General features: G+C 43.2%; 1 protein-coding gene across 26 annotated transcripts in view; it reads left to right on the top strand.

Moving 5' to 3' along the window:
• The window catches only part of LRRFIP2 (LRR binding FLII interacting protein 2), a 109,920-nt gene that overhangs the window by 88,127 nt on the left and 8,279 nt on the right, over window positions 1-13,514 (top strand). For 14 of the 26 annotated variants that reach the window (XM_027522953.1, XM_027522951.1, XM_027522947.1 and 11 more), the window contains 5 exons: window positions 3,644-3,736; window positions 6,125-6,217; window positions 11,216-11,317; window positions 11,568-11,700; window positions 13,345-13,394. In XM_027522953.1, coding sequence (XP_027378754.1) covers window positions 3,644-3,736; window positions 6,125-6,217; window positions 11,216-11,317; window positions 11,568-11,700; window positions 13,345-13,394 — 471 coding nt within the window. The remainder of the gene's footprint in view (window positions 1-3,643; window positions 3,737-6,124; window positions 6,218-11,215; window positions 11,318-11,567; window positions 11,701-13,344; window positions 13,395-13,514) is intronic. The other 12 variants (XM_027522955.1, XM_027522954.1, XM_027522952.1 and 9 more) reach the window with 2 other exon arrangements.

The following is a 13,514-nucleotide window of genomic DNA, read 5'->3' as shown; positions in this document are numbered from 1 at the left end:
GGAGAAATGTCTGTTCAGATCCTTTGCCCATTTTTAAATTGGATTATTTTTGTGTTATTGCATCGTTAGAGTTTGTATATTCTAGATCCAAGTTCCTTATCAGATACGTGGTTGGCAAATATTTCCTCCCATTCCATAACTTGTCTTTTCACTTGACTCTGCTTTATTTATTCGTGTAAATTGCCCCTCATCCCTTATTACTCAGTGAAACAGTTTACAGAGGAAAGGCAAGATAAAAGCATGACTCTTTTCCTTTGTTTACAAGTTTTCAAAATAAGAAATGTTTAGCATCCTCTCACAGTGACCAATTATTAATTATTTTTTAAAAACCATTATGAAGGGAGGAATTCGTTTGATGATTTCCATCCACTGTAGCTTTATTCTTACTGATTTTCAAGTTGTCCCACTTTTGTCTAAAGTGAACATCTTCAGGTTGATTCCCAAGTAATTTCGGCCTGAGTCTGATTGGCTCTGATAGCTTCTTTGCTGTATAGTGTAAGCAAGTTTTCAGGGCTTGTCTGGTACATTTTCTGCTCCAGACCTGAATCGGCCGTGAGCCCGGGGAGCCCTGGCTCTCTCGCTGGAGCAGTGTGGGTGCTCGGTGCATATGCCAGTGTTGGTGACTGTCTCCAGGCCTTTTCAGTGCTGCATGAGGGCCATGTGTGTACGGGGTATGCTTTTGTTTTTAAAGTCAAAATATGTTATGTGTATAAGTGCTAATTTCTATTCAGATTTAGGATTTTTACTTGACCTCTGTTTTGCATATGCGTATCTCCTTCTCCTGAAACTACCCTTCCCAGTTCTCAGAGTCACTAGGGATGGGAGTAATTTTGTTATATTCTATTTTCATCGCTTTATCCCACAGTACCTAGAATAGCAATACCAGCATTACCACCAGCAGTATAATTACTGAAAATAGTTAAAAGCATGTTTGTTTTTTTGTGTTTGGTTGTTATTTTACTGCTAGGCTTGTATATAGTACAACCATTGTTTTTAAAGTTACTTGAAATAGTTTCTCTGTGCTTATACCACTAACTGGATACATATAGCTAGGTTCACTACATTTCCTTTCAATATTTAGGAATTGCTTTTTCAACTTTTTTATTATGAAATTATTTTTACTTTTAATTGTGATAAAAAAAAATAACAAACTTTACCATCCTAACTATTTTAAAGTATGCATTTCATTAATGTTCATTCACATTGTTGTGTAACAGCTCTCGAAAACTTTTCATCTTGTAAAACTGAAACTCGGTATCCATTAAACAACCCCCCAGTTCCTCCTCCTGCTCCTGGCAGCAGTTCTACTTTCTGTCCCTATGAGGTTGACTCCCCCAGGTACCTCATATAAGTGGGATCATATTTGTCTTTTTGTTACTGGCTTATTTTACTTAGCATACTGTCCTCAGGGTTCATTCATGTTCATAGCATGTGATGAGATTTTCTTCCTGAATAATATTCCACTGTATTTATGTACCACATTTTGTTTGTCCTTCATCTGTCGATGGACACTTGGCTTGCTTCCACTATGAAATTTTTTATACAATTTGTGAATTATTTACACAGATCTGAAGTCAAATCAGTAACAAAAAAAATTCAAAGAAGTCAGTCTTTTGTCTCATTCTCTTTTATCCCTCTCTTCTCCTTCCTTAAGGGAACTTTTTAAATTAAATGGTTTATACTCCCATTTTTTTTTTTAATCCTAAGAAGACCTTTTTCCCCATTCAAAAAATAAAATATATTTGTGTTTCTCCTTTCTTAGAAAGTGGTAGCATACTGTACTATTTTCCTGTATCTTGACTCTCTCACCTGATGAGAGCTCTTTCTCTTTCATTTTTTGTATCACTATACTACAGTTTGTACCACCAGTTTCCTATTAATGGACATTTGAGTTGTTTGCAGTCTTTTGCTCTTCAAAATAGTCCTGCAAAACCAATGTACTGCATAGGTCTTTTTGTATTTTTGCCGGTATCTGTGCAAGTCAGAAAAATGAGTTTGCTGGATCAGAAGGCCTGGTAACCCTGCTGGACATGATGAATTCTCCTTTGTCGGGGTTGTACAATTTTGTATTCCCACACACTGTAAGAGTGGGCCTGTTTCCTTCTCCATACTACTTTCCCCTGAGTATATTGTTAACTTTGGGGACTTTTATTGGTATTTGGGTGAGAAACACAGTTTTATTTTGCATTTCTCTTAGTATGGGCATCTTTTCATACTCAGAGCAATGTACTTCTTTTTCTGTGAACTGTCCCTTTTTTTTTTTTTTTAGCCTATTCTAATAATAGTGGGGTTTTCTCCCTCCTCATTTCTAATTTTCGAAGCTCTTTATGTGGAAAGTTGGTATCTTTCTGTCTCCGATAAAACTTGGTAAAACAGTTTCTGTGGTCATTTGTCACTCGTCTTTCTCTTTGTTGATAGTGTCTTTGCCGTGCAGAAGTTGTTTTTTTGTTTTTTGGTGCCACTACAACTGCTTGTGGAATCTTAGTTCCCCAACCAGGGATCAAACCACTGCCCTCTGTAGTGGAAGCACGAAACCCTAACCATTGGATCTCCAGGGAATTTCCCAAAAGTTTTAAATTTTTATGTAGTCCAATTTTTTTACCCCGTTCCCTTTCTTGTTTGTGGACTTTTAAGTCATTTTTTAGTAATGTTTTTTCCACTCCTTGGTTATAGCGATACACTCATCTTTTCTCTAGTGACTGTTTCTAACTTCCTTTCTTCTGTCTCTGTTTTTCTCTCCCTTTTCTTTCTGTGCATCTCTTCTGCTGTATACTGTGAAGTTTGCTTCCAGTTTTCTTTGTCCATGTTTGTATCCAGTTACGCCAACACTGCTAATTTAAAAGCCTAGCTTTTCTCATTGATTTGAACCGCTTTTTGTTTTGTTGTTGTTTAATATGTAATTGGGCTTGCTTCTGGATTTTTCTGTTCTAGTCCATTGGTCTGTATTCATGAGCCATTACAACAGTTTTAATTATATAAGCTGTATTATAATGTTTCAATATCTAGTAAGGTTAGCTTTCTTTTTCTTTTTGTGTTTTTCCAGCTATTTTTTCTTGTTTTTCTCCCAAATAAACTTTATAATCAACTTATGTTGCTCTGTGGAGAGAAAAACCTGTTGTTATTTTTATTTGGACTGCATTAAATGCATAGGTTATTTCAGGGGGAACCTATATTTTTATGATGCATCGTATGCCTTTCCATTGGTTCAGTCCTACTTTTCTGTTCTGTCTTCCAGGAATGTTTTATATTATTTTCCTCATATATATTTTGGGTATATCTTATAAGTTTACATGTATGTATTTTATTTTTTGATAGTGTGTTTCTTGTATCTTCTCTCTTATTTTGATCTGTGGCACTTCTTGAATTTTGCATGTTAATTTTATAACCTGTTGTTTTACTAAAGTCATTTCATTATTCAAAGTAATTTTGCCATTGATTAGTTTGGGTTTTCTAGATATGTAACCATATGAGATGAAAATTGAGAATTTCCTGAGCCTTTCCATAGAATGCAGAATTTTTCTAAGTGCGTGGCGGTGCAGGTGTGTGTCTGAGGTCACACGCAGCCTCTCTGTTGTTACACTGTAGCTGCTCCAGTCTGCGTGTGCCACCATCTCTGTTAACCGTATCACTTCTTCAATAACAGGAGTTGGAAAGGCAGAAACATATGTGTAGCGTGCTGCAGCACAAGATGGACGAGCTTAAAGAAGGCCTCCGACAAAGAGACGAGCTCATTGAGGTACGTGCGGGAGCTGCGGAAAGACCTTTTCTGAGGAGAAAATGCACTGAACGGAATGAGGGCGCGTGTGTTGGGAGGGAAGGGGGTTAAAATGCCACAAACCCTGTCCTGTCTCTTCACATTGGCTGCACCCTAACGTCTTACAAGTGTGAAACATGAGAGCAGGCTTAAAAATTACTACTGTGAGCCCTCTAAGTATTTTCTTTTTAATAGCAGAAGCTTTTGTTACTGTCTTTTATTCCTAAGCACATTCTCCCCTAACGATACCTTAGGAAGTGGGCAAAAGGAGACACCACAGGGTACCATGGTCCTTGGGAATGTAGTGAATGCTGTATTTGGGGACAGGATTCTTGGGGAAGAAGAAGTTTGATCTTCACTCAGGTAGGTGCACTTCTGAAATGGCTAAATGAAAAGAAGTTGTCTGGATACCTGGTGGGAGACAGAAGCGAAGCTTGGCTGAGACTGCGGCTCAGGTTCCCCCGGCAGGGAGCTCTAGGACCGCGGCAGGGTCCTAGGAGGGGAGCCCCGTGGGCCTCCAGGAGACCTTTGACAGCAGTTCTCATCCTTTTGGGCCTGCTACCTGGCATGCATCTCTGTTTTTCCTTAAATGTGGTTTTCCTCTGAGGTTGCCATTTTTTAATAAATATGGGGTTAGGTTTGCTGGGACTGGCTCCTGTTTGCTTCCTCAGCGTGGTTTCCCAGCGCGTCTCGTGCTGATGAGCAGCGGTGCCGTGGTGATGTCAGGGAGGCCCGCTCCAGCGACCTGAGATGCCTCTCCTGTGTCACACTCAACTCATCCATGTCCCTAGTGGCTCAGGACTCCCCTCCCCCCTGCCTTTTCCCCCTCCTTTTTCTCTTCCCCCACGGATCTGACTCACTTAATCTCCCCCCATGCAGATGACTTTAAAAATGATTTAATGGAGGAAAAGAAGTGATTCTATTTGTGGATTTATGTTACTTTTTTGTCATTCTTGAGAATAACAACTTGGCTTGCTGAAAGCGGGTAGAATTTGTGAATTCTAAATGCAAACAGATAGCCTTTGAAAATATCAGGTTACATATGGAGTTAGTTGTCTTAGTTTTTCCATATATGGCAAGAAGTATATTATCCAAACTCTGTGTCTTGTTGGCATTTAAAAATAATGTATGACTTCTTCTCCCTTTTTGTCTTCTTGTTTTTGTGTGTCAGTATGCCAGCCACTTACTTCTTTTTCTAGTTAAAATATATATTTTTCCTCATTACAGTTTCAAAAGAATGATAAAACTGCTTTGGGAGCTGCTTCTCAAATTCAGTAACATACATTAGAACTGATTAAGTGTTCTAATTTTTAATGTGATGATTGCATTTAAGAGGAATTTTAATGCTTGACTTTTACAACTTGTCAGTATGGTCTCTAACTTAAAAGCCTACGGTGCTGGGTATACAAACTTTAGTTTTAGGTATTTTCTTATGTTTAGAATTAACATCCTTCAAATGTTAATATTGGAGAAGGAAATGGCAACCTACTCCAGTATTCTTGCCTGGGAAATCTCATGGACAGAGGAGCCTGGAGGGCTAACAGTCCGTAGAGTCCCAAGAGTCAGACACGATTTAGTGACTAAACCACCACCAGATGTTAATATGCACGTTTACTTATAACTGAAGAATCTTGGCTATGCCAAAATAACGCTTTTTGGTCTTTAGAATTGAGAACCACACGGTAAAGTACATGAGAGATGTGTGAGTAGGGAAAGTGGGAGATGATAATTCACCAGTAAGGCAGAAAAGAAAACCTGCTAAATGTAAGAGGGTATAAACTGTGCACCACTGCCTACCCAAGAGTTAAGAATTGCTGATTGCCAAAATCCAAGCATTTCTAAAACTGCTGTGACTGTTCATTTGTAACTTAGGATGTTCTTGCTATCATAGTTGCTGCTAAAGGAAATTCAGAATGATGGAGCTGTGTCCCTCTCGTTGTTTTCAGTTCTGCTTAAAACAATAGAGTTCAGAAACTCCTGCTTGTTGTCAGTGATAAGGGTCACGTGCTCATGATAGTCTGACTTCCCCTCTCTAGAAGTGCAAGTGTCCCATGTTTGAGGAAGGGCAGTCATGAGCAGAAGAGTACACGTGTGGAGCTAGCTGGGCGTGTGCAGAAGCCCACTGGCTGGCTGCCGTGGCTGTGGCTGGGACAGCTGTTCCCAGTCCCCTCGCTGGCTGTCACGGCGCCGAGACGCTGCGTGTCATCCTTCCTTCCCACAAGCAGCTCTTGCTTTCCCTGTTCATCACAGACTTTCTCCTTTTGTTAAGTTTCTTTATCAGCTTTATTTCTCTTCTGCTTTCCTCCCTCTCACCCCATCCTCTTTTTCTTCCTGCTCTTTTATTTTTCCTCTTCCCCTCTTCCTCTGCAGGAGAAGCAGCGTATGCAGCAGAAAATAGACACCATGACAAAAGAGGTGTTCGAACTCCAGGAGACACTGCTTTGGAAAGATAAAAGCATTAGGGTATGAAGTGAAACTGGGATTTGGCCTGAAGCTCATAGACAAGGAATAGACCAATGTAAATGTAATTTAGAGACTCCTAAAATTCTGTCCTTTGATTATCTTTGAGCATTTATACAGAGTGAAATAAATTAGCAGAAGGCAGAAAGTTCCCTGGGAAAACCCGATCCTATGCCTGGAAAGAACTCCTCTCTCCAGCTGACTCTGTGCTTGTAAAACGTACAAGCAGGAGCTTTCTAAGGAAGTTGTTCTTTATTTTCCCAGGATTTTTATGCAGAAACAGCTATAGGCATTTAATTCAAACTCTGTGGGTAATTTGATGCTCTTACATTGTAACAATCTGGAGAAGAAGCAGAGGATAGAGGGTGGTGGGGGAGAAGTTATTAACATCCCATAAATCTTTGGTGAATAAAATAGGAAGAGATTAGAATCATTTTAATTACGGAAGTGGATAGGAATGTAAGATTTTGCTGGCGCTGCCAAACTGTGACGTCACCTCTAATTGTATCCTCGTAACTCCCCAGAGCAGGGGCCCAGATAAGGAAGAAGTCCTCAGTGCCTTTTTGCTAAGACCTTTAGGTAGATCCCAAGTACTCTGGAGACTGAAAACATTCCTGCCAGTTCATCCCAGGTAGCCTTTTGACTGGCAACCTCCTCATGGCATAGGAGCTCTGTTGTGGAGACTCACCTTGTCAGGGGAGATGGAGGAAGAGAGAGGAGGAGAACTTTGGCCTGAGGACCTAAGGTCTTGTTCTGCTTGAAATTAGCTGGTCATGGTGGGGCTCAGTCCCTGAGTCATGTCCGACTCTTTGTGACCCAATGGACTGTAGCCCGCCAGGCTCCTCTGTCCATGGAATTCTCCAGGCAAGAATACTGGAGTGGGTTGCCATGCTTTCCACCAGGGGTCTTCCCAGCCCAGGGACTGAACCCATCTCTCTTCCATCTCCTGCATTGGCAGGCGGGTTTGTTACGACTAGCACCGCCTGGGAAGCCCAAACTTTTAAAAAATGTTGGAAATCATTGTAGACTCACGAGATCTTGTGCGCCCTTGATCCAGTTTCCCCAAAATGTAACATCTTGTAAAACTATAGTACAATCAGGGCATTGATCTTGATCTAATCTAGATGGAGCACATTTTCATCACTGTAAGAGGTCCCTCCTATCGCTCTCTTGTAGTCATACCTGCTGCCTCAGCATCACCATCCCAGGTGCTGGCAACTGCTCTTCTCCATTTCTATAATTTGTCATCTTAAGAATGTTTTATAAAGCAATGGCACCCCGCTCCAGTACTCTTGCCTGGAAAACCCTATGGACGGAAGAACCTGGTAGGCTGCAGTCCATGGGATCGCGAAGAGTCGGACACGACTGAGCGACTTCACTTTGAATTTTCACTTTCATGCATTGGAGAAGGAAATGGCAACCCACTCCAGTGTTCTTGCCTGGAGAATCCCAGGGATGGGGGAACCTGGTGGGCTGCCGTCTATGGGGTTGCACAGAGTTGGACACGACTGAAGTGACTTAGCAGCAGCAGCACAGTATGTAACCCTTTGAAATTACATTTTTTTCACTGAGAATAATTCCCCTTAAGAGTCATCCAAGGTGTTTTATGCATCAAAAATTTGTCCGTCTTTTGCTTTAAAAAATTGTTTTGTTGTTGTGGTGGTGGTAACATACAAAAAATAACATAAAATTGACCATTTAAATCATTTCTAAGTAAAGAGTTTGGTGGTATTAAGTCGATTCACATTGGAGGTTCCACAGAACCTCGTTGCATCTTGCAGAACTGAAACTGAACTTCATTAAACAACTCCTCCTCAGGGCGTCCTCCTCCGTCCCCTGGGAGCCCCCATTCTACTTTCGTTTCTGTGAATTTGACTATTCTGGGTACCTTATATGTAGAATCATACAGTATCTGTCTTTTTGTGACTGGCTTGTTTCAACTAAGCATCATGTCCTCAGGGTTCAGACGTGTCATAGCCTATGTCAGAGTCCTTCCTTTTAAGGCTGGATAATATTCCAGTGTGTGTTTGTGCCCTTTGTGTGCTCATTCATTTGCTGATGGACACTTGGCTGCTCCCATCTTTTTGCTGCTGTGAGTAACGCTGCTGTGAACATGAGTTTGCAAATCTCTTCTGGTGATTTCTTTTGGGTACATACCCAGGAGGGGAATTGCTACATTATATGGTAATTTAATTTTTTGAGGAACAGCCATACTGTGTTCCATAGCAGCTGCACCGTTTTGCCTTTCCAGCAGCACTGTAGAGGGGTTCCGGTTTCTCTCCATTGTTGCCAACACTCTTTTTTTTCAGTAGTAGCCATCATACTGTGTGTTAGGTGGTCCTCCCTTGACTTTTAAAAGATGCATTTTAAGTATCTGTGACTACCTGATACATCACGTCTCTAGCTTCACGATCAAGATTTAAATTTAGTAGCTCCATGAAGGAACATGGCCCTTATTCTCATATAGTTTTCTTTAATTTCAGTTCAGTTTTCTTTAATTCTTCCATTGACCCTAGCGGTCGTTCGTCTAGCACCAGAGTCGTTCTGAGCACCCAGGGGTCATGTGTCGAATCGGTGTGTGTGAGGGCTTGTATGTCCCTACAGCCTCGCACAAGGCTCACTCCCATTCTCACTAAAGATATTTGTGCCTCTATGTAATTATAACCCATTGTCCAAAAGTTCAGCCTTTCAGGTTTCTTGACCCTAGAATTTGAGGTTAGGTCAGGGGTAAAAATTATTTAAAGCTCCGCAAGCTGTACTTTTTACCCTAAAAAAATCTACTGTAGGAACAATTATGGAAGACAAGCCCAAGAGCAGTGATTATATGGTCAGGTAATACAGAGGATTTCAGATCCAGTGTGAACGCATTTGGTCCAGTTATAAGGTATTTCAGTAGTCTTCAAACTCTGTGGTAAGATGGGAGGATTTGCAGGATGTATTTTATTTTCCCACCCATAATTATGGGAAGGTGAAATTTGAAAGTCCAAAAGTAAAGATACAGTCTGCTGTAAGATTGGGAAAAGGAACGAACGCCATGTACTAGCATTTGCTAGAACTCCAGTTTCAAATTGGTCCGTTCCTGAGGGGTTTTCTCGTGTTGTTAACCAAGCATGCTATGACGGTGGCCGCCACCCCGGTGCGTGTGGCGATGCATGGCGCGACAGTGCACGTGGACACCTGTAACCAGAACAGCAGCCCAGAGGGGAGAGGCTGCCGCAGACGGGGCGGCGGTGCTGGGCTCTGCTGTCCTAATGTTACACTTGCTAGTAATGTAACAGCGATAGATAATACTGGCTTGAAGTGTTAGACTAAATGCCTTGTGTGTTAGGAATGCACATTATTAACTCACAGGCAGACTTTCGACACACAGTATGAACGTAAATTGTTGAAAGAGGAAGCTGGATGGTCACATTGCAGTTTGGGCAAAGGAGGAATAGGACTTGTCCTGTGAACTACTTTCCCATAGCATCCGGGGAGACAGTAAGGGAAGATAATTGTGGCCTTCATGGGGTGATGATACATATAGAGTGTGCGAGGGCTTTGAACCAAAAAACAGGATTCATTTTCTGGCTTTGCCATGTACTGTGACTTTGGATAAAAAACATAGCCTGTCGGAGCCTCAATTTTCTGATCTGTGAAATGGGGATAAGGAAAGTACAGGGTCTATAAGGGAAAAATTAAATATAAAAATACATGAGAGCCGTCAATTTTAAGACCTGGAGCTACACAAATGGCAGTTGCCATCGTCCCTTATTTACTTACTGGTTGGAAAATAGGATTCTAATGATTTAGAAAGTTGTCCAGCTTTTCAGCAGTGAGTAACTAAGCAGTTGGCCCACTTCTAGACTCTAAACCAAGAGGAGAGTTACCTGTTATAGTTCAGCTTCTTGCATGAATGGGAACGCTGGTCGAAACATTAAACGTGGGAACGAATGTGCAGACAAAGGCTTTTTCAAATAGCCCAGCTGCTAGATGTCTGCACACACTGCTTGACCTGGGTGGCTTTTGAAGTCTGGGCTATTTTATGACATAACAGTGCGTCAGCGTGGACCAAACGTGTTCCTGCTTCTGCTCCACTGTCCTCAGCTCTGACAGCTGTGAGCTTTAGGCAACAACAGGGAAAATACACGAGGAATCCAGGCCGGCTTTTCCTGAACCTTCCTGCATCTTCTGCACTGCAGGGTGCTGCCACTGAGTACTCCTTTCAGCCTGGGCCCGTGGGTGGTGCTGACATCATCCTTTTTTCCGGTGAGGAAACTGAGGCACGGGTCAGTTAGTAGGTGCCGGGACTCAACAGCCTGTTTGCAAACCCATATTCTGCTACCTTCCATAAGTGGGCTGGGTTTATTTCATCAGTTTTTCACATTTTGAACGTATATCAGAAAAGCAAACAACCATTAGTTGCATTTAATTAACAAAAACATATCCTTGAGAAATGGCGGGGGGGGGGGTAGCTATTTTTAATTGAGTGGTATATGAGGAATATTTTACCATATGATGTAGAGAACAATTACTGCAGCCAGTATTTAATTAAAATACATTGTATATATACTGGTTATTCCAGAACCCATTTTTACTTTTTAAAAAATCAAGTATATTCTTGAATATACTAGTTCAGTTTAACATGAAATGTGGGTTTTGGACTACCTAACAAAAGCGTACTTGGGAGATTTGTCAGGAAAACTTTATTTTAGTATTATTTCTTCTTCACTTTCCTTCTCTGTTTATTTTCACTGACTAAAAAGGGCTTGTTTTCTTGCCTGATGTGCTAAGCATGCTCTGCCAGATTTACACACGATTAACCACTTTCTACAAAACTTTCTTCTGAAGCTAGATGCATAGGACTCTGTGTCCCCTCCACATCTAACTGCTTGTGTCCAAAGCTCTTAAGGCCTCCTTGTCCCTGACGCTTTATCTTTTGAAGTTGAATCAGGCGCTGCTCTGCTCCCTTTCATTTGCTCTCTCTCTGTGCCCTTTCTCCTGCTGCCCCATCCAAACCAGGCCCTTGAGAAACTGAAAGAGCACGCGGGCTGCCTCAGGAGCGAGCGGGACGCGCTCCGGGAGGAGCTGGCCAAGCTGAAGGCAGCGGTGGAGGTGGGAGAGGTACGTGAGCTCCTCGCCGCTTTGCTCCTCCTCCTGCCGCCCTGTCCCCTCTGCCTCCTAAACGCAGAGTGTCCTTGGCTCTCCCGCCCAGAGCTGGTAGGTGCGAGTCCGTCTGCAGAGCTGGACCCCGTGTGGCTGGTGCTGACCAGGGGTCCCCGCAGCAGGCGTGTGTCATCACAGGGCCACCGTGCTGCCGCCTCCTGCCTCCCTGGGGGCTCTGCTGTGACACTGGGTCTCTTCTTCCCTGCAGAAACACGGCTTAGTCATCATCCCCGACGGCACTCCCAATGGCGACGTCCACCAGGAGCCCGCAGTCGGGGCCATCACCGTCGTGTCTCAGGAAGCCGCCCAGGTCTTGGAGTCGGCAGGGGAAGGGCCGCTCGGTAAGACACTGCCGCTGTGTTGACTAGGGTTCGTGTTGTCCCCCTGGACATCAACCTGGTCACATCCTCTGTTGGAAAACAAAAGCCAGGGCGGTCTGAGCCTTCTCGACATCCTTTGAGAGGAAGACACTTGGGCACGCTGTCTTAAGACGTCCTTGACTTTGGGAAAGCAGCACTTGGGCCCTTGCCAAGCAGTGAGTGTTAGGGGGGAAGGCCACTGGTCGGAAGCATGTGGGTGTGTGTATGTGGCTTTGTCATTTAAACACTACTTTCTGGGAAGAGAGAATCCAGCACGTCTGTCCCGGGGAGCCAGAGGGTGGTCGGTGGCTTCCTGAGCGTGTTCAAAGTTTCTTCTTCCGGGAGCATCTGGTTTTCTGTTCTGTGACTCACGCCAGGATTCTGTAGCTCTTTGCCGCTGCACTTCTTAAGGCACCAAACAGATGACCAAAAGTTATCAGAGGACTGTTATTCCAGAGCAGGGCTTCTGAGCCTCTTAGCAGCTTTTTGACCAGGAACTATTAATAGGTCTTTTGTTACTTGAATGTTATTGACCAGAGGCGTTTCAATATTCACTTACATAACAAATTGCCAGCCACCAGCGTTAGTTTCTACAAAAATCCCCCAGTCAGTAATGCTTTAAGGGCTAAGCCACTTGAATTCGATGCTTTGAGAGCCTAATGACACTACCCTCAGGAAAATGCCCATCTGCTGTGTCCACTCAGAATCCAGTCCTAGAGGATGGCACAGGTGGATACTGTAGCATCAGCCACTTTTATATGAAAAGTGAGCTTTCTTCCTTTTTAATTTTCATGCATATGTCAGTTTCCTAGAAGAATGTGTATATGACAGCGGCAGGCCCGCTCTCAAGGAGGGAACTCTGGAAGCGTAACCGTCAGCCCTCTGACAGCGGAGCACGCATGGAGCACGGGCGAGTGCAGCCACGGGCAGCTGCAGGGTTTCCTCTGCCTTGTGGGGTGGCTGGAGCCTTTGGCGGTGACTGGTTGACCGTGGGGAGCCCGTCCTCTGTCGGCATCCCGTCGGCCCAGAGGCTTGTTCTCCTGCGTGTTGGGAGGGAGCATCCATCCCCTGAGGCTAGGAGCGGCCCCGTGGTCCTGCTGCGGAGCCTCTGCTGAGCCTTGACGGCCCACGTCTCAGTGCGCGCCCCACACCCCCCAACACACACAGGCTCTGTGGGCCTTGCCTGCGCCTGGCATTGTGTTCCTGTGCGTTCTTGGCTCCAGCACCCCCTCTCAGGCTCATTCTCAGCCCTGTCCTGTCTCCCGGAGTTTGTTTTCTTATTCTAAGGGCTTAAAAGCCTGTGTGGATACCCTTGGCTTTCAGGGGATTGTCTCCTGGTAAAACTTGAAAAGTTTTGAAACAAGGAAATGATCTTTGTACTTTCATTTGTCTTCACATGGAAAATCACTGCTCTTGGGAGCAAATGTATTCAGTGCCTGATAAACATCAACTGTGTGGAAATATGTCTTGGATCATCTAGTACTTTTCCTTTCATCATTAAAGCCTTCATGTCTTTTGATACTCAAAGTGGTAAATTGTTTATCAGATGTTTGCTATTTGTGAATTTGAAGAATTATTTTAAATTGTTTATATACTACATCATTACAAACTTTTCATTTGTTTTAGACGTAAGGCTACGAAAACTCGCTGGGGAAAAGGAAGAGCTACTATCACAGGTAAAGGCATTCTCATGGGAGGGTAATCTTAATTGTAACTGACTAAATCATGTGGCAAAACGTGAGCAAATTAAAATGTGCACCAGAAAGACATGTGCTTATTTCAGACATCATTACTCA

The sequence above is a fragment of the Bos indicus x Bos taurus genome, chromosome 22 (genome assembly GCF_003369695.1).
Source record: "Bos indicus x Bos taurus breed Angus x Brahman F1 hybrid chromosome 22, Bos_hybrid_MaternalHap_v2.0, whole genome shotgun sequence".
NCBI lineage: Eukaryota > Metazoa > Chordata > Mammalia > Artiodactyla > Bovidae > Bos > Bos indicus x Bos taurus.
This window is presented reverse-complemented; position numbering and strand designations above follow the sequence as displayed.